This window comes from Syngnathus typhle, linkage group LG4 (genome assembly GCF_033458585.1).
Source record: "Syngnathus typhle isolate RoL2023-S1 ecotype Sweden linkage group LG4, RoL_Styp_1.0, whole genome shotgun sequence".
Lineage (NCBI taxonomy): Eukaryota > Metazoa > Chordata > Actinopteri > Syngnathiformes > Syngnathidae > Syngnathus > Syngnathus typhle.
Window position 1 is genome coordinate 5,089,708 of NC_083741.1, and position 26,358 is coordinate 5,116,065.

The 26,358-nt window shown below is 44.2% G+C and overlaps 1 protein-coding gene across 5 annotated transcripts in view; it reads right to left on the bottom strand.

The window, feature by feature from the left end:
- The window catches only part of nadsyn1 (NAD synthetase 1), a 164,586-nt gene that overhangs the window by 66,868 nt on the left and 71,360 nt on the right, over positions 1-26,358 (bottom strand). For 4 of the 5 annotated variants that reach the window (XM_061277341.1, XM_061277340.1, XM_061277339.1 and 1 more), the window contains 4 exons: positions 22,266-22,317; positions 22,098-22,186; positions 21,882-21,999; positions 9,442-9,573 (listed from right to left, as the gene is read on the bottom strand). In XM_061277341.1, coding sequence (XP_061133325.1) covers positions 9,442-9,573; positions 21,882-21,999; positions 22,098-22,186; positions 22,266-22,317 — 391 coding nt within the window. The remainder of the gene's footprint in view (positions 1-9,441; positions 9,574-21,881; positions 22,000-22,097; positions 22,187-22,265; positions 22,318-26,358) is intronic. The other variant, XM_061277343.1, reaches the window with a different exon arrangement.

Sequence of the window (26,358 nt, forward strand, 5' to 3'; positions counted from 1 at the left end):
CATACATACATACATACATACATACATACATACATACATACATACATACATACATACATACATACATACATACATACATACATACATACATACATACATACATACATACATACATACATACATACATACATACATACATACATACATACATACATACATACATACGTACATACGTACATACACATAGAGGATGGGGTGGGCCACTTACTAGAAATTAGGTATCTAGGCTAGACATTAGTGTATTAAAGTTCAGAAAATCAATTACCGTTTTTTTCCGTGTATAATGCGCCCCCATGTATAATACGCACCCTAAAAAAGGCATGTTGATGCTGGAAAAAAGCCTGTACCCATGTATAATACGCACCCAATTTAAAAAAAAAAAAAAAATTATATATTTTTTTGTTGGCGTTGATTTCTCCGACTGCCCGTAAACGCACCACCGCGCTCAGTGCGCACATTTGAAAAAGGCGTGCGGACGTGAGAAAGGCGGCTCTGTATGGGAGAGACGTTGAAGAGGAATAAAAACACCCTTGGAAACCAAAACTTGCCCCTCGTCGTGACTCGGAGCCGCAACAAATGTTTCGGATTTGTGTAGGGTACATTGTGACAGACAGCAAACGAGCAGGTGATCGAGCAAGCGTCTGATACGAGAGCATTGCGGTCGCATGGAGCGTGTTTGAAGTGAACAGCAGAGACGAAAGGAACAAGGCAAAGTGTTGTGAAATAAAATATTACCTGTAATACGCATTTTGTTATTTGCTGATTGAAACTGCTAATTAAACTGTGAATTGGAACTAATAGGAAGAAAACAACTCTCGCTCTTTATATAGCTGACGTGTCTTGCGCATCCGTTCTGCGCATCGGATCCATAGTGCGCATGCGCAGTCATACTGCCTCCGTATGACGTCCGGTCCGCTATGGAGATTAAAAAACAAACAATATTTGACAATAGCACACCATCAAGGATTATTGCACCATCGCATCAAACGATGTGTCGTCAATTATGAATTTTACTGACTAAGTGTGTTGGGCAGGATGGCTGAATGCGATGCGCGATTGACAACAAACAAGAAGAAAGGTGATTTCAAGTTTGATTTCGAGGGAGATTTGTCATGTCTCGTCCCCAGTTTTGCTATGTGTCTAGGTTGCCATAGTTTCTGCTCGCGTCGCCCCTCTCTTCCTGTGTCACCTCAATCGATGTAACGTGTTTTGTATTTAAGTCCTGTCTGCCCCTCGCTCACCGTCGGATCATTGCATGTGTTACTGTCATGATGTCTGTTTGGTTTCTGTTCCTGTCTTTGGTAATGTCACCCAGTCTTTTTGTTCCACGTCTTTGTCGGTCAGTCCTGTTGTTGGTTTTGTTGTACCATGACTTTCTTAAAAAAAAAAAGAAAAATTTAAAAAAACAAACAAATGTTTCGGATTTGTGTAGGGTATATTGTGACAGACAGCAAACGAGCAGGTGATCAATTTTTGTACCCATGTATAATGCGCACCCCAGATTTTAGGACAATAAATTAGTTAAATTTCGCGCACTATACACGGAAAAAAACGGTAAAAGTGGTGCCATCCATCCATTTTCTATACCGCTTGTCCCAGCGGTCATCGGGCAGTAGGCGGGGGACACCCTGAACCGGTTACCATCCGATCGCAGGGCACACAGACACGAACAACCATCCGCACTCGTACTCACACCTAGGGGCAATTTGGAGCGCTCATTCGGCCTACCAAGCATGTTTTTGGGATGTCGGAGGACACTGGAGGTGCCCGGAAAATACCCACACGGGCACGGGGAGAACATGCAAACGCCACACAGGGAGGGTTGGAGGTGGAATCAAACCGGCACCCTCCTAACTGTGAGGCAGACGTGCTAACCAGTGCGCCACCAAGCCGCCCGGTGAAATATATTGTTGAATATAAATAAAGACAGCAGTGCAATCGTCACAGCTTTCCATAAATGGATCTTTGTTGATTTATTCAAAAAACGCTTCGGTAGCTCATTCTCAGAACAGCAGCTTCAGATTTCTTCGTGGACATAAGATTTACAGTACAATGATAAAACAAAAAAGGGTTAACTTGGACTGGTAAACTTTTTATTTAGTTATTTAAGGTACAGTATTTTCTGCACTATAAGGCACACTGGATTATGAGGCGCACCTTCATTGAATTTCTTATTTTAGACATTTTTTCATATATAGAGCACACCGGATTAAAAGGCCCATTGAATAGATGCTATTGCATCAAACTGGGGTTGACTAGGGTTGCGTTATGCATCCACTCGATGGTGCTGTGCTAAAGGGAATGTCAACCCAGTCAATGAGGTTAAGAAAAAGTCCAACTACCATTCCGTATGAAAGTGATACGGTTTGGCTTCATACTTGGTCCAGCAAGCCCACTCATTTTTGATGGTCATAAACTTTAGTTTAAAAGAAAAAAGCGAGTGGGCGTGTTGATGTGTTGATTAGCTTCTTAGCTTTGGTGCTGGGTTTGTGTATGTGCAGCCAAAAAGCTGCGGTGAGGGTGTGTGGTCACTGTCTATTGCGCATGTGATTGCCTCCCGACAGGCTTACCTGTATGTCAATTAAGTAAAGGGACGAAACTGATAAGGTTTGGCTTCTTACTTGGTCCAGCAACGTCACTCATTTTTGATGGGATAAACTTTCTTTAAATTAAAAGAAAAAAGCGAGTGCATGCATTGATGCGTAATGCGTTGATTAGCTTATTCGGTTTGGTGCCGGGTTTGTGTATGCACAGCCAAACGTGCTGCCGTGAGGGGGCGGATGCGGTTCACTGTGATTGCCTCCCAACAGGTTTACCTGTATGTCAATCAAGCGATGCGATGAAAGTGATATGGTTTGGCTTCTTACTTGGTCCAGCAACCCCACTCATTTTTGATGGTCATAAACTTTCTTTAGTTTAAAAGAAAAAAGCGAGTGCGTGTGTTTATGCGTAATGCGTTAATCAGCTTGTTAGGTTTGGTGCCGGGTTGATGTATGTGCAGCCAAAAAGCTGTGGTGAAGGGTCTGGTTCACTGTGATTGCCTCCCGACAGGCTTACCTGTAGTATGTTAATTAAGCAATGGGATGAATTCTAACCTATAGAAAAATGTTTTTTTTTTTTTTTTTAAATGCCAGTTGTAGCCTATTTTCAGTGACGCCCCTGACCATGGTTGCCATAATGCTGAAAGCAACACGACCTTGTAATTTACTGGTCGTACTGAAACATACTGAAAAATTTTGGCAGAGTGCTGTGTATAACCAGTATGGATCAACAAACTCATCAATTGATCCATATATAAGGCGCTCTGCATTATAACGCGCACTGTGATTTTATGAATAAATCATATGTTTTTAAGTGTGCCCTAAAGATAATACAGTATTACGCTTAGCATCACACCGATTAACGTTCGTTTGAAACGGTTAGCAACATTAACATACTGATCTGGACTTAATAACAGAAGTGCGTACATCCATCCATCCATCTTCCTCCGCTTATCCACGATCGGGTCGAGGGGGCAGCAGCTTTAGGAGGGACTCCCAGACTTCCCTCTCCGCAGCAACTTCGTCCAGTTTATCCCAGGGGATCCCGAGACATAGTCTCTCCAGCGCATCCTGCGTCATCCACAGGGTCTCCTACCGGTGGGACATGCCCTGAACACCTCCCCACCTGCACGAGCCACCTTATCTGGCCCCTCTCAACGTGGAGGAGCAGCGGTTCTACTCCGAGTCTCTCCCGGATGACCGAGCTTCCCACCCTATCTCTAAGGGAGAGCCCGGACACCCTACGGAGAAAACTCATTTCGGCGGCTTGTATCCGGGATCTCATTCTTTCGGTCACAACCCATAGCTCGTGACCATCGGTGAGGGTAGGAGCGTAGATCGACCGGTAAATTGAGAGCTTTGCGTTTTGGCTCAGCTCTCTCTTCACCATGACGGACCGGTACAGAGTCCGCATTACAGCTGCTCCGATCCGATCCGCCTGTCGACCTCACGCTCCACCCTACCCTCGCTCGTGAACAGAACCCCAAGATACTTGAACTCCTCCACTTGAGGCAGGATCTCATCCCCGATCCGGAGAGGGCATTCCACGCTTTTCCGACCGAGGAGCATGGACTCAGATTTGGAGGTGCTGACCCTCATCCCGACCACTTCGCACTCGGCTGCGAATCACTCCAGTGAGAGCTGGAGAAGCCAATAGCACCGCATCGTCTGCAAAAAGCAGAGATGCAATGCTGAGGTCCCCAAACCGGACACCCTCAATGCCTCGGCTGCGCCTAGAAATTCTGTCCATAAAAGTTATGAACAGAATCCGTGACAAAGGGCAGCCTTGGCGGAGTCCAAGTGTGTACAATTTTAGTAAATTCTTCTGGTGAGTTTTAGCTGCGCTGGGTATGTAAATCTGGCCATCCAGCTGCAGTAATGATCTCATGTTGTGGGTAAAAACAGGCTCGTGACAGAAATGATGTGCATTATTGATAATTGTTGCATGTTTACTTGTGCATAAATGGTTAGTAACACACGGGTACTGTGTAATACATCTTTAACGCACCTAAATTGGGAACAGCATTGATGTTTCTGAAGTCCTGCACTTTTTTTGGGAACATTATTTTGGCGACTTTAACGAGGCAGTCTTTTAAGAGGTCGCCATCTGAAAAAGGCTTGCAAGCCATGTCTTGTGATGAGTTGGGTGACCTAATGGCTGGCCATTGAAGCCTTTTTTCTGAAGAAATATACACTCAACCAACATGTCTGAAATTTTCTGTGCTCACTTTCGTTTCTTTGGTTCAGCCGTGTTTAATATCTTGAGGTACATTTTTTCTTGTCAGCTGCCTCCGGAGTCCTGCAGGCCAAAATGTTCAAGATGGCGGCGCGTGCATACGCAGCGACCTCTCTCTGTCCCGCCCAAACGGTGTTTTGTTCGTTTAATGAGTGTTTGTCCGAGAGTTTTATGTGTTCGTCTCGTTGTACTGAGTCGTGCTACAAGTACAGCAGGCAGGTTCTGCTCGACATCGGCGAAAGCGAGTTTTGTGGAGTTCCGGACTTTGATGGGGGGACATTAAAGGAGCTCGGACTGCTACGTCCCGATGCGTCGCCGGACTCGTCTGCTATTCCTCCCCCGGTTGGGAAGCGTAGGAAGCGGTGTGCGAGGAGGCTGAAGAGGGGCATGCGAGGAGGTGGGATATGCGTCTACATCCGTGACGAATGTTGCCGGGACTCTGTAGTGGTATGCAAGCACTGCTCGCCACTGGCGGAGTTTGTGATAATTAAGTGCCGTCCTTTTTACCTGCCAAGGGAATGTACCGCGATTCTGCTGGTCGCGGTTTACATCCCGCCTTCCAACATCAAAGGCGACAGGATCGCGGCTCTTAGTGAACTGTACCACGCTGTCAGTGAACAACAGACAGTGCACCCTGACGGTTTCACCATCTTCGCTGGGGATTTTAATCATGCTAACCTGAAGTCTGTTTTTCCGAGGCTTCACCAGCATGTTAATTTTCTGACACGTGGCGACAGCTTCCTGGACCTGGTCTACTCTTCGCATAAAGGAGCCTTTGAAGCCGCCCCCTTCCCCCATCTTGGACTTTCTGACCATATTACTGTTATGCTTTTGCCCACATACAGACAAATGGTGAGAGCATCCAGACCGGTTCGCAAGCGGGTACGGGTGTGGCCTGAGGGTGCCTCTGATACACTTCGTGACTGCTTTGGCACTACTGACTGGGACATGTTTCGGAGGGCTGCCACTTGCGACGATCGGACAGACATTGAGGAGTATACTAACTCTGTTTCCTCCTACATCAGGAAGTGCATTGATGATGTGACTCTCTCAATATCCATCGTCACTCGGGCTAACCGGAAGCCATGGCTGACAGGGGCTGTCTTCAGGCTGCTGAGGGCCAGGGACAAAGCCTTTAGAGCAGGGGATGAGGCTGGCTTGAGGACTGCGAGGGCCGACCTGTCCCGGGGCATCAAGGAGGCGAAGAGGGCGTTCTCTTGCAAAATTACCGCCCACTTCAAGGACAGCAGGGACGCACGGAGCCTTTGCCAGGGCATTCAGACCATCACGGACTACAAGCCCGCGCCGCAGAGCTGTGAAGGCGACATCCGTCTGCTCAATGACCTTAACCGATTCTTTGCTTCGACGCTCAGAACAGCACTTGCCCACTGAAGACCCCTCCCCCTCCACAAGAGCTGCCCTTGTGCCTCTCTGCCGACAGCGTGAGGAGGGCGCTTGCCGCTATCAACATCCGTAAGGCGGCGGGCCCTGACAACATCCCAGCTCGAGCGCTGAAGGACTGCACTGGGGAGCTGACGGGTGTCTTCACGGACATCTTTGACATTTCCCTGCAGCAGGCCGTCGTCCCGTCGTGTTTCAAGGCTGCCACCATCGTACCTGTGCCGAAGAAACCTGCTCCGTCCTGCTTCAATGACTACCACCCCGTGGCACTTAAGCCCATAATCATGAAGTGCTTTGAGCGGCTTGTCATGGAGCACATCCGATCTGTTCTCCCCCCCACCATAGACCCCTTCCAGTTTGCGTACCGTGCCAAACGGTCTTCTGAGGATGCCATCTGCTCTGCCCTCCACTCAGCCCTCACCCACCTGGAGAGAAGGGACTCGTATATGAGATTGCTTTTTGTGGACTTCAGTTCTGCCTTCAACACCATTGTGCCGCAACGATTCATCTGCAAACTCGACAAGCTGGGCCTCAGTACCTACGTCTGCAACTGGCTACTGGACTTCCTTTGTCAGAGGTGGTACGTGTTGGCGACAAAGTCTCCGCCAGCATCACGCTGAGCACGCACCCTGCTGACGCATGACTGCACTGCAACCTACAGCAACAACCGCATTGTGAAGTTTGCTGACGACACGACTCTCGTGGGTCTCATCACCAAGGGAGACAAGACTCATTACAGGTGTGAGGTTGACCTTCTGACCACGTGGTGCAGGGACAACAACCTCCTGTTGAACGTCGACAAGACCAAGGAGATTGTTGTTGACTTCCGGAAGGGTCACACCCAACACCTGCCGCTGACCGTCGACGGTGCTGTGGTGGAGAGAGTGAGCAGCGCCAGGTTCCTGGGGGTGCACATCAGTGAGGATCTCTCCTGGTCCACAAAACACCGCGTCACTGGCGAAGAAGGCCCAGCGCCGCCTGTACTTCCCGCGGAAACTCAGGCGAGCGAGCGCTCCTCCGGCCGTCATGACTACATTTTACCGCGGCACCATTGAGAGCGTCCTCGCCAGCTTTATTGCTGTTTGGGGTGGTAGCTGCACTGACTACAACATGAAGCCCCTGCAGCGCATAGTGAACGCGGCTGGTAAGATTATTGGTGCTTCACTCCCCTCCTTGAAAGACATGTACACCTCCCATCTCACCCGTAAGGCGACCACGATTGTGAGTGATGTGAGTCACCCCGCTCACTCTTTGTTTGATCTTCTGCCCTCTGGGAAGAGGTACAGGAGCCTGCGCTCCCGCACTGCCAGACTCACCAACAGCTTCATAATCCAGGCTGTTAGGATCCTGAACTCTCTCCCCCTTTCTGCGTAGCGTCCTGTACTTTGCGCTATGCTTACTGTCTGCTGTATGCACACTGGCTCAGTTTTGCTCCTCTTATTTATTGTGTTATTTGTTCGTAATTTATTCATCACTCATATTATTTATTTATTATTTATTATTTATTGTTTGTGCCTTCTTGTTTTAATTTTGTGTTGTCTACTTGTATGTATATCGCGTATGTCTCGTCACTGTGGGATAGAGGAAACGGAATTTCGGTTTCTTTGTGTGTCTTGACATATGAAGGGATTGACAATAAAGCAGACTTTGACTTTGACTTTGAAAACGGCCCGATAGGACTCCTTCTTCAGCTTGACGGCATCCCTTACCGCCGGTGTCCACCAGCGGAAATTTAGAAAATACTTTTAAAGTCCTGATATACTTTCCAACATTTAAGTGAACCTAAGTGCGCAGGGAACTTAATTTTGTCCGATCGCGCAACTGCAGTGCACCGCCGAACGCGCAACCGTAGCGCGTCGCCGACTGCGCAACTGCACCGCGCTGGTCGCATCATTGTGACAGGGCCGTCGCTAAAATTTGGAAAATATTTTTAAAGTCCTGATGTACTTTCGAAAATTTAACTGGACTTCAGTGCGCAGGGAGCAGAATTTGGTCCGATCGCGCAACCGCAGCGCGCCGGGCACTCACTGTCGCATTGCTTTAAGAGCGTCTTTGTGTTTTAGGATGGCTTTACTGCTCCCACTTGCTTTCTTTGGAGGCATGATTAAGGGTTAATACAATCCTCAAAGTAACGAAAATACAATAACGAACGGTGTCAGTCGGCATCCGGGCCGCTCGGTCGGGTTTTCTCGGGTCCTTCCGGCTAATCTCGCGAGGTTCGCCCTCCGAATTTCGTTCGACAACCGAAGCAAAAAATCTCAAATTTTTAGTTTGAATTCCGATTTGTTCGAGAACCAGGATGTTCAAAAACCAAGGTTTGACTGTATAATAAATAGATCCAGCTCACTGACAAGTGCCGCTATTTAAGCTAATTTTAGAACAGTCCTGCGGACGACTCATGCGGTCCTCACGGGCGACCTGGTGCCCGCAGGCACCGTGTTGGTGACCACTGCTCTATATCATGGCCTGCTAAAGATCAGCTGAGGTACCGTCCATTCTTAATTATGCCATTTTTTTTGTGTGTGTGCACCATACCCAATCTCTTGTCATAAGTAAAAGCTCACTGTATTCTTATTGGTTAAAGCCCAAGAACCCCTCGAAGGATGACGTACGTAGGTTATGTCACACTGCAGCAAGACGAAATTCTGACATGCCAGGATTTTGTGGTAATGGTCGTGAGCAATTCCAGAGGCTAGCGTCGAATCGTGGATTATGTCACAATAAGAGCTCACTGTATTCCTATTGGTCAATGCCCAATAACCACTTGAAGGACGACGTAGGTTATGTTATACTATGCGGCAAGACAAACAGTCATTCTGACATGCCTGACTTCCGTCGTAGTGGTCATGAGCCATTCCAGACGCTATCATAGAATTGTGGATTATGTCACACTACACTGCCTGCGATACGTCAAGACCAACTCAAAATCGGTAATGACACACCAGGTTTGTCTGCAAGACCTCTGTCAGCTCATTATCCGGCTACATTCGAGTAGTCTGCCGTCGATATTCAATGGATGAATGACTTTTAGTTATGCAATCATGAAACAGTTTTGTTCAGTAGACATGATACCACAGTGGAACAATGTTTAACACCATTAGTAAAATGGTTGTGGATTTATTCTGGGTTTCTATTTCTGGGTTTCTCAATAGACTCCAGCTTCTTCTATCAATCACAGTGAATGTGAGCATAAAGAAACAAGTTAAGAATTGTTATCAAATCACACTTCAATAAATACTATTAACTCTTAATTTCCAGACTTACCACCTCAGTTAAAGAAAACTGTGCTCCATGCGCCACAATGTCCCCATTGACAACCACCATGGCACAACCATCATAATACAGTCTGTCTCCGTCACAACCCCTCTGATTTGCATACAAATAGATACCGCCACTCTGTAAGTGAACCAAAAATACACAGAATGTAAATTTAGTATCAATACTAGATTGATCTTAAATGAAACTCAGATTTTATTTCTCGGCATGTACATCTGGATAGGAAACAACACAGTACACTGCATCAATTGTAATAAAACATAAAACAAACAATTGAACCATAAAAATCTACAACTGCAGCTGAAGGCTATAGTTTTTTTGAGAGGTCTTGTATCCTGCAAATGAGCAACTGCTCATCCAGGCCCCTCTGATGCACACTGAGCTGAAGCTCCGAGTTTTATTAAACGCCCAATGACCTTTTGAGGCAATCAGAGAGAGCGAGAGAGCGAGCGACTGAGATTCTTTATTGAATCCCCAAGGGAAATTCAGTTGCCAGCAGTATCTACACCCAAGAGTGGGCACACAAGGGAGGTTAATGAACAGATATGCAGTTATTACATAACAAACAAAACATAACTTAGAAAACCTGAAAAATAATGTGAATTAATAATTAAATGCATAAATAAATACATATACAATATCAACATCGGACACAACAAAAACTACAAACAAAACAAAATAATAGATCCACAGTAGATGCAATAGATACCCGTGATTAAAAAAATAAAACAATAAACACAAACAGTTAATTTGATGTTTTCATCCAAAAATAATCAATTTCTTTTGGTTCACATGAAATATTATATTATAATATTTACATATTCTCCCCGTGCATGGGTTTTCTTAGGATAGTCTAGCTCAGCTATGGGCAAACTACGGCCACATCCAGCCCACGGGGCCGTTTAATCCGGCCCAACAAACCTGAATAAATTGTATTATTAAACTTTTTTTTGGTCATTTTCCCTGCAATCACTATGTTTCCCCAATAGATGGCGAAGTGCCCGCCCGCGCATTTACTCCCGGAAGCTGTGTCAGAAAGCTCGGTGCACACTCAAGTGCGTATACGTACTAAGTAGTCCAGACCCAGCGCACTTCGCGCTCTATTTCCATCATTGCCGAATTTCGAGTGTGGGCTGTGACGTCAGCATTCTCGTAATTCGTGCACTGAGCTTTCAGATATACCGTTTTTTTCCGTGTATAATGCCCCCCCATGTATAATGCGCACCCTAAAAATGGCATGTTGATGCTGGAAAAAAGCCTGTACCCATTAGGGGTGTAACGATACATCGATACACATCGATTAATCGATATAATGCTCTACGATTTATTGGCATCGATGCTAAAGGTAAACATCGATTTATATCGCCGTGTTTGACCTCGGACATTAGACGCGACTTTATTTTGAAATCCAGTTCATTGTTGCTTGCTTCCTCTTTCCGGGAGCAGTGCGCCCGGCGTTGTTGTGTTGTGAGCAGAGCACGCACGTGAAAGGGGAGGCGACAACTAGTACGCGGCTCCTGGGCTGGTGCTATGGCTAGTGTCCAAAAAGACGAGGAAATTTGCTCCCCTTTAGGCTTCAAGTCATTCGTTTGGAAGCACTTTGGATTCCAAAGAAAAGATGGCTCAACGGACAAGACACGTGCAGTTTGTAAATCCTGCCATGCGGTGATCAAATATTCAGGGAGCACAAATATCGCCGCTCATTTAAAGAAAAAACACGACATCAAAGTTCAGTGTTAAAGTAAGCAATTTGTATACTACAATACTCTTGTAATTTCCTAAATAAAGAGTTTGCAGTACCTTGTTGATTTTGCGTATGAATTGTTATAAATAAGGATATTGTTCTATATTTTTTATTTAAAAAAGAAATATCGATCGTAGAGCACTATATCGCGATATATCGTGGATGAATCGCAGCAGGCTTTAAGATATCGGCAAATATCGTATCGTAGTTCTTTATATCGATATTATATCGTATCGTGACAAAACCCGCGATTTACACCCCTAGTACCCATGTATAACACGCACCCAATTTTTTTAAATTTAAAAATATATATATATATATTAATTTTTCTTTTTTTTTTTTTTTTAAGTCCCAATGATCGTCACACACCCAGGGAGGGAAAGGGTCCCATTTTTATAGTCTTTGGTATGGTCTTAAATAGGCTGGATGTATTTTTTTTGTTGGCGTTGATTTCTCCGAGTGCCCGTAAAGGCACCACCGCGATCCGTGCGCACATGTGAAAACGGCGTGCGGACGTGAAAAAGGCGTGTATGGGAGAGACGTTTAAGAGGAATAAAAACACCCTTGGAAACCAAAACTTGCCCCTCGTCGTGACTCGGAGCCGCAACAAATTTCGGATTTGTGTAGGGTACATTGTGACAGACAGCAAACGAGCAGGTGATCGAGCAAGCCTTGTCTGATACCAGAGCATTGTGTTCGTATGGAGCGTGTTTGAAGTGAACAGCAGAGACGAAAGGAACAAGGCAAAGTGTTGTGAAATAAAATATTACCTGTAATACGCATTTTGTTATTTGCTGATTGAAACTGCTAATTAAACTGTGAATTGAAACTAATAGGAAGAAAACAACTCTCGCTCTTTATATAGCTGACGTGTCTTGCGCATCCGTTCTGCGCATCTGTAATGGCGGCCTCCATATGACGTCCGGTCCGCGATGGAGATTAAAAAACAAACAATATTTGACAATAACACACCATCAAGGATTGCACCATCGCATCAAACGATGTGTCGTCAATTATGAATTTTACTGAGTAAGTGTGTTGGGCAGGATGGCTAAATGCGATGCGCGATTGACAACAAACAAGAAGAAAGGTGATTTCAAGTTTTATTTCGGGGGAGATTTGTCATGTCTCGTCCCCAGTTTTGCTATGTGTCTAGGTTGCCATAGTTTCTGTTCGCGTCGCCCCTCTCTTCCTGTGTCACCTCAATTGATGTAACGTGTTTTGTATTTAAGTCCTGTCTGCCCCTCGCTTACCGTCGGATCATTGCATGTGTTACTGTCATGATGTCTGTTTGGTTTCTGTTCCTGTCTTTGGTAATGTCACCCTGTCTTTTTGTTCCACGACTTTGTCGGTCAGTCCTGTTGTTGGTTTTGTTGTACCATGACTTTCTTAAAAAAAAAAAAAGAAATAAAAATAAACAATAAATAAATATTGTACCCATGTATAATGCGCACCCCAGATTTTAGGACAATAAATTAGTTAAATTTTGCGCATTATACACGGAAAAAAACGGTAGTTTTACGCTAATGCCACCCACAAACCTCCTGGAATCCTTCCCTTAAAATGAGTGGCCCGAGGAAAAGAAAAAGAAATTTCTTTATTACTTTATTTAGATGTATTCTTTCACTGATTATTCAAGATAATGTATTTGGTCAGAACGTTTGATGTTTTTTCGCCTCATTAGATGAACATATTTCATAAAGCGCTACAGTGATGGAAACTATTATTCATAATAACAGTGTCGTATTTAATGAGAATCACTGATAGAAGGTTTTTGGTGAAATATTGTCTTAATGCTGTTAATAAATGCATTTGTTTTCATAAAGCTTTTTTGAATATCCATGCTTTACTACCTACTAAAATTACAAACCTTTTATGCAATGACCTTTATATGTCATTTCTATTACATCACACAAACACTACATCCATCTGCTCCTGGTTTGGCCCTCCGGTCAAAATTTAGAACCCAATTCGGACCGCCACTCAAAATGTTTGCCCACCCCTGGTCTATCTTCATCCCATTTTCCAAAACTTTGCGACCCTCTTGAAGATGAGTAGTTTGGAAGATGAAGGAATGATTAAATGAATAATATACAATCATTATAGAGCAGTGGTTCTTAACCTGGGTTCGATCGAACCCCAGGGGTTTGGTGAGTTAATCTCAGGGGTTCGGCAGAGCCCCCGCCACGGAGGTCCGGACACACTTGAATTATTGTGTAAATTTGTGATGACACACACGACCCGCTTGGCCATCACCGGCTGCAGATGATCATGCTACACTGCTTGGCCAATCAGCGCTGCAGGGAATTTAGTGCGTACTCAGTAGTCAACGTGTGACTGTTGTTGTCGTACGTCGTGTGATTTCTTTAATATTTTATCCATACTAACTATGTCGGGCAAAAGAAGAAAGTGGTCGGACAAATATGTAAGTATGTTGCCCAGTTGAGCAACTCTAGTCTTGCACCGGCAAAACTAAAGGAACACTTCTTGAAGCTGCATGGAGACGGGGAATACAAGAACACAACACTTGCTGAATTCAGGCTGAAGATTCGATGAAAGGGCCACTCTGCCTGCTCTTGGATTTGTACCTGTTAACAAACCGATCCTGACAGCATCGTACGAAGTTGCTTACCTGATCACAAAGCAGGGCAAGCCACACACCATTGGTGAAACACTTGTGAAACCAGCTGCATTAAAGATGGCGAATCTGATTCTCGGAAATGCGGCCAAATTTATCCCAACTTCCCCTTTCAAATGACACCGTCAGTGACAGAATAGAAGACGTGAGCAAAGCTCAGTGGAAAAGTGGTAGAGTGTCCGCCCTGAGACTGGAAGGTTGTGGATTCAAACCCCGGCCGGGTCATACCAAAAACTATAAAAATAGGACCCATTGCCTCCCTGCTTGGCACTCAGCATTAAGGGTTGGAATTGGGTGGTTAGATCACCAAATGGTTCCCGAGCGCGGCACCGCTGCTGCTCACTGCTCCCCTCTCCCCCAGGGGATGGATTAAAATCACATGGGGATGGGTTAAATGCAGAGGACAAATTTCACCACACCTAGATGTAAGTGTGACGATCATTGGGACTTTAACTTAACTTTAAAGACATCTTGGCTCAAGAAGTCGCGGATCTGATTTCAAGCCCGGCAAAATTCAGCCTTCAACTCGACGAAACCACAGATGTTTCTGATTTAAACCAGCTTAGAGTTTTTATTTTGCAAGCCTCTTACAACAACAACGAAGGGAGCCAATGTGAAGAAGCTTGTGGATGACTTCTTCAGAGACAACAATCTTTCATGAGATATGGTTTCTGCAGTTTGTACGGTACGGAGCTGCAGTCCTGCTGAGAAGAAAGTCTGGTTTTGGTGCGCGAGTAAAGGCCGACGCACCACACATCATTGTGACGCATTGTATTCTGCACAGGCATGCGTTGGCAACAAAAACCTTACCTCCAAAAATGGCAGAAGTATTAAAAACTGTGGTGGAATGTGTGAACTATGTGTGAAAAAGTGCTCTGAGGCACCGCATCTTCAGTGAGCTGTGTAAAGAAAAGGGCTCTGAATTCGAGGTACTTCTGTTCCATTCTAATATTCGGTGGTTATCCCGGGGACAGGTGCTGAATCATGTTTTTGCCATGCGTGTGGAATTAGCCCTGTTTTTGCAAGAGCACCAACACTGCCATGCAGATTGCTTCAAAAATCCTGAGTTCATTCTCATTTTAGCGTACATGGCTGATATATTCACAGCTCTCAGTCATCTCAATCAGCAGATGAAGGGTGGTGGAGTCAATATCGTGGAAGCGGAAGAACACCTGAAGACTTAAAAAAAGCTACCGTTATGGAAACGACGAACAGAGAACAATAACTTAGCAAACTTCCTGCTTCTGGACGGCTGTGCAAGTAAGATTGAAGATGTGTCTGGAATCGGAGATAGTTCTGTATCCACGGAATTGAAGCAAACAATTGCCACGCACTTAGATGAGCTTGCAAAGTCTCTCGACGGATATTTCCCTACAATAGAGTCATATCCAGCATGGGTGAGACAGCCGTTCACGTTTGCTGTTGAAACAGCAGATGTCAATGATGAATTCATCGACAAAATCATTGAAATTCAGCACAGCCAGGTTCAACAGCAACTCTTCAGAAGAACAACGCTCTCAATGTTTTGGTGTCAACAAATGAACAAGTATCCAGTTATTGCTAAAAAAGCCCTGGATTGTTTTATAGCATTTGTTACAAGTTACAACATATCTTTGTGACAGTGGCGTAGCCAGGAATTTTTCCAGTAGGGGCGTGCGCCCACAGGAAAAAAAATCTAACATCACCCACGCCGTTCGCTGATCGCTAAAACAACATCCGGGTCCGAGAGGCAAACAGTGAATGGATAACATCGCGCACATAGAATAGCGCAGGCACATTCGCGCAAGACCGAAAGAAAAAAACGGCATGAAAATGAAGAATCGAAAAAGCTCGATTTTTTTCAACCCGGGCGCAGGGAGTCCTAACCAGGGCGCAGACCATCACGGATTACAAACCCGCGCCACAGAGCTGTGAAGGCGACGTCCGTCTGCTCAATGACCTTAACCGCTTCTTTGCTCGCTTCGACGCTCAGAACAGCACTTGCCCGCTGAAGGCCACTCCCCCGTCACACGAGCTGCCCCTGTGCCTCTCCGCCGACAGCCTGAGGAGGGCGCTTGCCGCCATCAACATCCGTAAGGCGGCGGCCCCTGACAACATCCCGGGTCGAGCGCTGAAGGACTGCGCTGGTGAGCTGACGGGTGTCTTCACGGACATCTTTAACACTTCCCTGCAGCAGGCCATCGTCCCTTCGTGTTTCAAAGCTGCCACCATCGTACCTGTGCCGAAGAAACCTGCTCCGTCGTGCTTCAATGACTACCGCCCCGTGGCACTTACGCCCATCATCATGAAGTGCTTTGAGCGGCTTGTCATGGACCACATCCGATCCGTTCTCCCCCCCACCATTGACCCCTTCCAGTTTGCGTACCGAGCCAAACGGTCCTCTGAGGATGCCATCTGCTCTGCCCTCCACTCGGCCCTCACCCACCTGGAGAGAAGGGACTCGTATGTGAGATTGCTGTTTGTGGACTTCAGTTCTGCCCTCAACACCATTGTGCCACAACACCTCATCAGCAAACTTGACACGCTGGGTCTCAGTACCTACCTCTGCAACTAGCTACTGGACTTCCTCTGTCAGAGGCCACAGGTGGTACGTGTTGGCGACAAAATCTCCGCCAGCATCACGCTGAGCACGGGGTCCCCCAAGGCTGCGTGCTCAGTCCGCTGCTCTTCACCCTCCTGACGCATGACTGCACTGCAACCTACAGCGACAACCGCATAGTAAAGTTTGCTGACGACACGACTCTGGTGGGTCTCATCACCAAGGGAGACGAGACTCAATACAGGCTGGAGGTTGACCTTCTGTCCACGTGGTGCAGGGACAACAAGCTCCTGCTGAACGTCGACAAGACCAAGGAGATTGTTGTGGACTTCCGGAAGGGTCACACCCAACACCTGCCGCTGACCATCGACGGTGCTGTGGTGGAGCGAGGGAGCAGCGCCAAGTTCCTGGGGGTGCACATCAGTGAGGATCTCTCCTGGTCCACCAACACCGCATCACTGGCGAAGAAAGCCCAGCGTCGCCTGGACTTCCTGCGGAAACTCAGGCGAGCGAGCGCTCCTCCGGCCGTCATGACTGCATTTTACCGCGGCACCATTGAGAGCTACCTCTCCAGCTGTATTGCTGTTTGGGGTGGCGGCTGCACTGACTACAACTTGAAGGCCCTGCAGCGCATAGTGAACACGGCTGGTAAGATAATTGGTGCTTCGCTCCCCTCCTTGAAGGACATTTACACATCCCATCTCACCCGCAAGGCGACCACGATTGTGAGTGATGTGAGTCACCCCGCTCACTCTTTGTTTGAGCTTCTGCCCTCTGGGAAGAGGTACAGGAGCCTGCGCTCCCGCACCACCAGACTCTCCAACAGCTTCATACTCCAGGCTGTTAGGATCCTGAACTCGCCCGCCCTTTCTGCATAGCGTCCTGTACTTAGCACTATGCTTACTGTCTGCTGTACACACACTGGCTCAGTTTTGCTCCTACTATTCATTGGGTTATTTGTTTATTATTTATTCATCACTCATTTTATTTATTTATTATCTATTGTTTGTGCCTTCTTGTTTTTATTTAGTGTCGTCTAATTGTATGTTTATCGTGTACTGTGTCTCGTCACCGTGGGATGGAGGAAACGGAATTTCGGTTTCTTTATGTGTCTTGACATATGAAGGGATTGACAATAAAGCTGACTTTGACTTTGGACATAAAAACGAAGAAAAGGAACAGACTTTGCTGTGAAAATGACATGAGAGTGGCACTTGCCAAGGTGAAGCCATGCATATCTGAACTGATCTCTGAAAGGCAACAGAAGACACATTGATTTCCAGGTATGTAATTTTGTGTGTTTGTATGTCATACGTATCTTTTTTTTTTTTTATATTTGACCAGTTTTTACTCGTCTAATTTAAAGACGAGTTATTTATCAGTTTGTTTTGTAGCTTTTACTGTATGTAATATGAGGTGCTCATGCATTTATTTGGGTTGACAGTGTAGTGTATTTTTATTTAGGTCTCATGCGATGTGTATTTCACTTCTAAGCCTAAGTGTGACCAGGTCAAGCGCGCATGGGATTTTATGGGGCCTGGGCCAGGAAGGCAGACGTCCTGGCACTAGGATACAAGAATCGGCCATCTGTGTAGAATCAACAAGGCAGGCTGGCGGTTCAGAGGTCGTCCAGCTGCCCTCGTGTGCGTGCGCCCGAGTGAGGTGGGGGTGCGGGGTATAAGATTAAAGGCGGGAGAAGACAGGGGGACTGGACATTTTGCTAGAGACACTTCACTCTGACATCGGTTGAATAAAATCTTTCCCCAATCAGCCGTGCGTCACTGAAGTTTTCCTTCCCTGAGCCAGTCACTTTTCTACCGTTTGCGTTAGAAGACCAGCTGATCACCGAAGATAATTCACCACAACAGTCATAAGGGCCCTCCGAAAGAAGCTATGCGGCCCGCGAAAAAATGAATTTGAATGATGAATGATGTCAGGTCACGAATGCCGATCAGTCGGCGTTGTGTTGAAGGGAGGCAGAGGAGCTTCAGTGACCGAACTGCAAGACAGGCTGACCAATGCACGCCATGGTTGGACACGCTCATTCAGGTGACCATGTGGAGAGAAAAATATTTAGAGGAGTGGACCTCCAGTGGGGTATTGCTTATATCAATATTCCTTAAGGTCCTGATGTCAGAAATTCAATGTAAACAGAAGCATGTGGAACATATGAAACAAACACCTGGAACAGTTGAGTCTTGGCCACACCCACCAAACAACATCCACTCATAAATTGCTAGGCCAACAGTACATCTTCCTGGTGGAGCCTGTATATCTCCGAGGAAAAAACATTGTAAAAGAAGTATTGATACTTGTAGCAGGGCACTCAGAGGATAATAGGCGTTTCTGCAAAGATCATGTCAGGGCTCCTTTAAAAGATGACTGACGTGCAAATATCTTCTGTGCCTAACTAGTCGAAAGGCAGTTGTGATTAATAGTTCGTTTGTGGAAAATTAGTTAAACAGACAAAATCCACCTGTTTTTATCCATCATAGGACAATGAAGGCTCACCAGTTTTCTGAAGCCGAGCTGTGATTGGTTGTGACATGAGACCTGGCAACTGTGATGTCATTTTCAGTGAACAGCAAATGCCAAAATGGTCGCCCACCTGAGATGCATAAAAACAGCAGAATTTTTCTGCATAACTCATATTCCTCAGATGCATTATGAATCACAATGCCATGTTCAGACTAGTGGGGCAAATACAAACTTTGGAGTTGACTTCCCCGTTCAACTCGGGTATGATTTAAGTGAGTGGCGATCTTAACTGCAGTATTTTGAATAAAATAAGTAAAACATTAAATAAATAAAATAAATAAAATAGATTATATATTGGATGTTGACAATATGCCTCCCCGAGTGGCACCCTATGTGAGCGGCGAGCAAATGATAACTTTACATCCATAATGACAAAAGGAAACGCAGTGGCTATCTTTAGAATAACGCCACATTATTGTCTAGATTGCTTAAAGTCATTATTACATCATCTGAGCTTCTTATTAATAAACCTGCATGTATTGCTGCTGTTGATGAAAGATGTAAGTTGACCAGATCATTCATTATTATTGATGAGACTAATGTTCCTTTTGAGAGGATTTCTCTTGAAGTTGATACTGCTGTGAAGTTGGTTAAAAGGACAGTTCCTGAAAACATTTTATACCTCTGATATGTCATTTGTTTCTCCTGGAACTCATCGATAAATTATCGATTAATTTAAAAAATAAGACCTAATATTGATGAATGGCATAGGTTATTGTGTGATTAAAAAAAAAGTGAAATTCATGTGCAAACTGTGAAATTTTGAGAAAGCAGGACTGGGATTCATCAAGATTAATGTACAGCTAAACCATTTTGGAACTGAGGACTTAAAACGCTTTAGGGATAGGAAACGTTAAATGTGAGGATCTAGAGCAGGGGTGGGCAAATTTTTTGACTTGCGGGCCGAATTGGGTTCTAAATTTTGACCGGGGGGCCGAACCAGGAGCAGATGGATGAAGTGTTTGTGTGAAGTAATAGAAATGGCATGTAAAAGTCATTGCATAAAAGGTTTGTACTTTTAGTAGGTAGTAAAGCATGGATATTAAAAAAAGCTTTATGAAAACAAATGCATTTATTAACATCATTAAAACAATATTTCACCCAAAAACTTCTATCAGTGATTCTCATTAAATAAGAATTGAAAACAAATACATTTATTAACAGCATTAACTACTAGCAGTGATTCTCATTAAATATGACACTATGAATAATAGTTTCCATCACTTCAGTGCCTGCAGGTCAGATTTATTAAATATGCTTATCTACTGAGGCGAAATCACATCAAACGGCAAACATTGTGACCAAATACATCATCTGAAGATTCAGTGAAAGAATACATCTAAATAAAGTACCGTAATTTTCGGACTATAAGTCGCGTTTTTTTTCAGTTTGGGTGGGGGGGCGACTTATACTCAGGAGCGACTTATATAAATATATATGGTTTTTTTTCACTTTTTTGGGCATTTTATGGCTGGTGCGACTTGTACTCCGGTGCGACTTATAGTCCGAAAATTACGGTAATAAAGAAATCAATCGTATTGTTAGTCTCCCTTTTTTGCTAGTGCATCATGGTCTGGGGTAAAATTTGTTGTGGTAATTCTTAGGATAGAGGTGTCGGTCCGTTAACCTAGATATGTGACGGGCTTTGTTGACGTTCATGTGGCTGAACGTCTGCTCACACACGTAGGTCAAGCCAAATTGTCCACTCTTATTTAAAGAGTGTATTTCCGTGTATAATGCGCCCCCATGTATAATACGCACCCTAAAAATGGCATGCTGATGCTGGAAAACAGCCTGTACCCATGTATAATACGCACCCAATTTTTATGAATTTTAAAAAAATTTTTTTTTTTTTTTTTTAAGTCCCAATGATCGTCACACACGCAGGGAGGCAATGGGTCCCATTTTTATAGTCTTTGGTATGGTCTTAACTAGGCTGGATGTAATTTGTTTTGTTGGCGTTGATTTCTCCGACTGCCCGTAAACGCAACACCGCGCTCCGTGCGCGCATGTGAAAAAGGCGTGCGGACGTGAAAAAGGCGGCTCTGTATGGGAGAGACGTTGAAGAGGAATAAAAACACCCTTGGAAACCAAAACTTGCCCCTTGTCGTGACTCGGAGCCGCAACGAATGTTTCGGATTTGTGTAGGGTACATCGTGACAGACAGCAAACGAGCAGGTGATCAATTTTTGTACCCATGTATAATGCGCACCCCAGATTTTAGGACAATAAATTAGTTAAATTTTGCGCACTATACACGGAAAAAAACGGTACTCGGCACTCAGTGTCCACCTTTCTTTTTCTCGGGCCACTCATTTTAATGGTAGGAGTCCAGGGGAAGGTTTGTGGGTGGCATCAGCGTAAAACTGTATCTGAAAGCTCAGCGGGCGAATTACGAGAATGCTGACGTCACAGCCCACACCCGAAATTCGGCACTGATGGAAATAGAGCGCGGAGTGCGCCGGGTCCGTACTACTTAGTATGTACACACATTTGAGAGTGTGCACCAGACTTTCTGACACGGCTTCCGGGAGTAAATGCGCGGGTGGGCGCTTTTCCATCTACTGGGGAAACATAACAATTGCAGGAAAAATTACCCCAAAAAAAGTTTAATAATACAATTTATTCAGGTTTGGCCGGCCGGATTAAACGGCTCCGTGGGCTGAATGTGGCCCGCGGGCCGTAGCTTGCCTATGTATGACCTAGAGAGCATTTCAGACAAACTCGGGTTATTATTGATAAATGTTTTAGGTTTTACGAATCATTTTCAATGGAAAGAAAATGGAATCGATAAATGAGAAAAAGGTTACATCAGGCACAGAACAAATTAACCTTCTGAGTCAAGGTACCAGTGTGTCGTATCTAGATGTTAAATAAATAAAATAAATAAAATTAAAAGGTGAACTCTTGATTGACTTTCATTGTCATCTTTTGTCGTGTTGACCTCAAATGTTTTTCGGTTGATCTACCTTGAGAGTTGCAGACTTGATCAAATTGATTCTTTGGTCTGCTTTGCGGAGCTCATGGTGGCTTGCAGAGGAATTGGTAAAGATTTCCACTCCATCAAGACCCATCTGACTATGAGGACTGAATAAAAGCGTCATTAATCAAGGCATAATTGATCAAAAAATATTACTGCTTCAAAATTACAGATGACTCAAAAGTGGCAAATAATGTTACTTTACCTAGAGGGATGCCATAACTCTTCACACATCTCAGTCCCAATACAGGTATCCTTGGTAGAGAGCACACAGTCTCCAAATGGGACTGTATCCTGATGAGCACAGGGGTAGTTTGACACTGTACTGAAGGCACAAAATCTGATTTTACAGCATATAAAAGTACTTATTTACCTGTCCGGTGACCTGCTGGATCATTCTTGGCAGAAAGTATTCCTCAACTGTCCTAGAATAATAATAGTAGTTGTAATAGATTATAGATTAACGGTAATCGATTAATCGAGCCAAACAAGCAGCAGCAGTATATAGTACATGTATACGCTTGTGTGTGTGTTCATATATATATATATATAAATTTATCCGTTGATAAATGAAATCAGAATCTCATTTAAGTGCTTATGTGTGAGCTTTGAGCGAAGCTTTGTTTTATTAATGTTCATTACTGAGAAGATAAATATATACACGTATGTACCGTATTTTCTGCAGTATTAGGCGCACCTACAAACTTACATTTTACTAAAAAAACACAGTGCACCTTATAATGCAGAGTGCCTTATATATGGATCAATTGATGAATTTGTTGATCCATACTGTGCTCTGCCAAAATGTTTCAGTACGTTTTAGTACGACTAGTAAATTACAAGGTCGCATCGCTTCCCAACATTACCCGCGAGGCTATTTCATTTCAAAATAGGCTGCTCCGTTAATGTTTCGAGTAAATTTACGGATTGATATGGAAGGGAAACATAGGTAAGCAGTACCAATGTGTTATATCGAACTTTAGTCAGTTCTGATCATTTTATAGGAGATCGTTTGAGAAACGCGATTGTTTACACTTTGCTGAGGCTCATGGGAGATTGCGAGCTGAGGCTCATGGGAATTTGCGGATGGCTAATGCTATAACGATAGCTGCTATACGCACCAGGCTATTTCATGTCAAAATAGGCTGCTCTGTTAATGTTTCGAGTAAATCTACGGATTGATATGGAAGGGAAACATAGGTAAGTAGTACCAATGCGTTAGATCGAACTTTAGTCAGTTCCGGTCATTTTATAGGAGATCGTTTGAGAAACGCGATTGTTTACACTTTGCTGAGGCTCATGGGAGATTGCGAGCTCAGGCTCATGGGAATTTGCGGATGGCTAATGCTATAACGATAGCTGCTATACACACCAGGCTATTTCATGTCAAAATAGGCTACTCCGTTAATGTTTCGAGTAAATCTACGGATCGATATGGAAGGGAAACATAGGTAAGTGAAGTTGAGAAACGCAATTGTTTACAGAGGGCTCGTTGGTTATTGGCTAGTGGATGCATCCCGCACCCCTAGTCAACCTCAGTTTGTTGCAGTATAGCTTCTATTTTATGCGCCTTATAGTCCGGTGCGCCTTATGGACAAAGTTTTAAAATGGGCCGTTCATTGAAGGTGCGCCTTATAATCCGGTGCGCCTAATAGTGCGGAAAATACGGTACATATATATATATATACATATATATGTATGTATATATACATATATATGAACATGTATATACATATATATGAACATGTATATACATATATATGAACATGTATATATATATATATATATATATATATATACATATGTATATATATACACACACACGTAATATACAGGGACCCGATATACCAATCAGGGGACATTACGTTTTCGGGGCGGTAAACCAATCAGACGAGTAGTACGTACCTCCGCCGCCATTGGTAAATAAATACTATCACTTGAGCAAAGTACGTACATCCGCCGCCCTTGATAAATAAATACTACTGTTTGTGCAAATCTGTAAAGTCTTTTTGTGTGGCTTCCGCCACACAGAGACGTAATAAACAGCCGTAATATGTAGACCCGATGAACCAATCAGAGGACATTACGTTTTGCGTAGATCGGGGCGTAAGACCATCTAAAATGGCATAGACAAAGAGACATGCTTACGAGGCACAATTCAAGCTTTCTGGAAAGCCGGGAGCATTGCCAAAGCAACGTGACGACGAAGCAATGATAAGGGAAATTGGCATGTCGGATGGCGAACTTGCCCAACTGTTTAAATTGGATACAGAAGATGAGGACTTGGACGGATTTGCACATGGATATCGATCAACAATAATGTGAGTACAGTTGAGTTCTTGGTTATACAGTAGAATAAAGTACAACCAAACTTCTTGCTCCCGTGGCGTTTTTCTTGTTCACCGTAAATCATTGCATGCATGCGCCCTATGATACGGTGCGCCCTATGTGTGTTAAAAAGAGTAATGGCACAAATAACTGGGACTGCGCCTTTTAGTATGGTGCGCCCTTTGGTCGTGAAAATACGGCAAGTATGTTTTGTGTTTATACTGTGTTATTTTGTCGTGTTTCATTGATTTCAAGCTTGTTTTATGCCTTTTAAATGTCTGACTCATGCCAAGCTATGTAGTTAGCTGAAATAGAAAGTCTGTAGGTGGTACATATGTGAGGTTTTCTTTAAAAAAACAGCCGTGTAATACTGACCTTGTGACATTGTTACACAGTCATTATTCAGGTTAAAATCAATGCCTAGAAGATGTCAGGATTCACCCAATTCCTTTATTCTAAACCTTGTTATTGGCATATCCTTCACAGCCTCTAGTGCAGGGGTGTCAAACTCATTTTGGTCTGTGGGCCGCATACAACTTAATCGGATCTCAATGGGCCCAGACCAGTAAACTCATTCCAAAATTACATAGAACTAACAATAAGTCCATTTTTTTTCTTTGTATTAGTGCAAAGAAGAAGACGTACACTATAAAAATCTTTATATGAAATGAATTGTCCCTTTTACTATAAATATATTATGAACAACCTAAGAGTTTTTAAGAAAATTATGTGCAATTTCAACAACACTTTTACATTTATTCAAGTGCAAAACTCACATAACATATGTAGCATGCATAAGAAATAATGCAAAGAAAACTGACAAGAAAACTGACAAGAAAACTGATTAGCACTGACTTTCCCAGCAATTACAACAGCAAATATTCAGAGCTGTTTATTTTTAGTGCAATGTTGAAAGTCTTGCTCAGTATTTGCCCCTGAAACTTGGCATCTTTTAGCCTGCACAAGTGCATCAATACCAGGCATCATGTCCTGAGAAGCAGCCAGTTTCAGAATCTCATTTAAGTGCTTATGTGTGAGCTTTGAGCGAAGCTTTGTTTTATTAATGTTCATTACTGAGAAGACCTGCTCACAAAGGTAGGTAGTCCCAAACATGGACAACATTTTTGCAGCCAGTGCTGTCAATTTAGGATAGCCTGGTAGGAGATACTTGTAAAATGCGTCCAAGCCCACAGAAGCAAATTTGTCATTCAATTATACATCACACTGCAAATCAATGATTTCAAGTTGCATTTCAACGGGCACATCAGGAGCTCTGACTGTGAATGGTGAGCGAAAAACTGCAAATTCTGTCTCAAGTTGGCTAAAGACCTGAACTCGCTTCTCAAACTCCCTCAGCAACCCTGGAATCTTGTCTTTATACTGTGTCACTTCAGGATTAACGCTTGCTGCGCACACATCTCTGAGACAGGGAAAATGAGCAGGGTCACCGCTTGCCATCTGCGTCTCCCATAACACGAGCTTTAACTTGACTGCACGTATGCTGTCATAATACTGTGTTACATTTTTTTTGCATCCTTGCAACATTTTGTTCAGATTATTCAAGTGCTCTGTAATATCAACCATAAATACAAGGTCCTGCAGCCAAAGTGGGCACTGTAATTCCTTAACAGGTTTTCCTTTTTTCTCCATGAATTGTCCGATTTCCCCACGTAGATCAAAGAAGCGCTTCAGCTCTGCTTAACCATCTTACTTCAGTGTGGTATGGCAGACCGTGGGTAATGTTACAGTCACTGAGAAAGCTGTCAAACTGACGATGATTGAGACCTCTGGCTCGGATGAAATTAACAGTTCGGACAACCATCTCCATGACGTGATCGATTTTTAGCGACTTGCAACATAATGCCTCCTGATGCAAAATGCGATGAAATGTCCAAAAATCCCCTCTTCCATTTGCAGGTTGTACTTTCTCTCTGAACTTTGTCACAACACCTGCCTTTTTCCCGATCATTGACGGCGCACCATCAGTAGCCAGGCTTACGGCGCGGCACCAGTCTGTCCAGCGCTCCAACAACGGAGCGGAAAATGTCATCAGCTGTTGTGGTGTCGGTCATAGGCACCAACCCAAGAAACTCTTCTGTGACAGTCAAAGTCTTGTCAACTCCACGAATGAATATGGC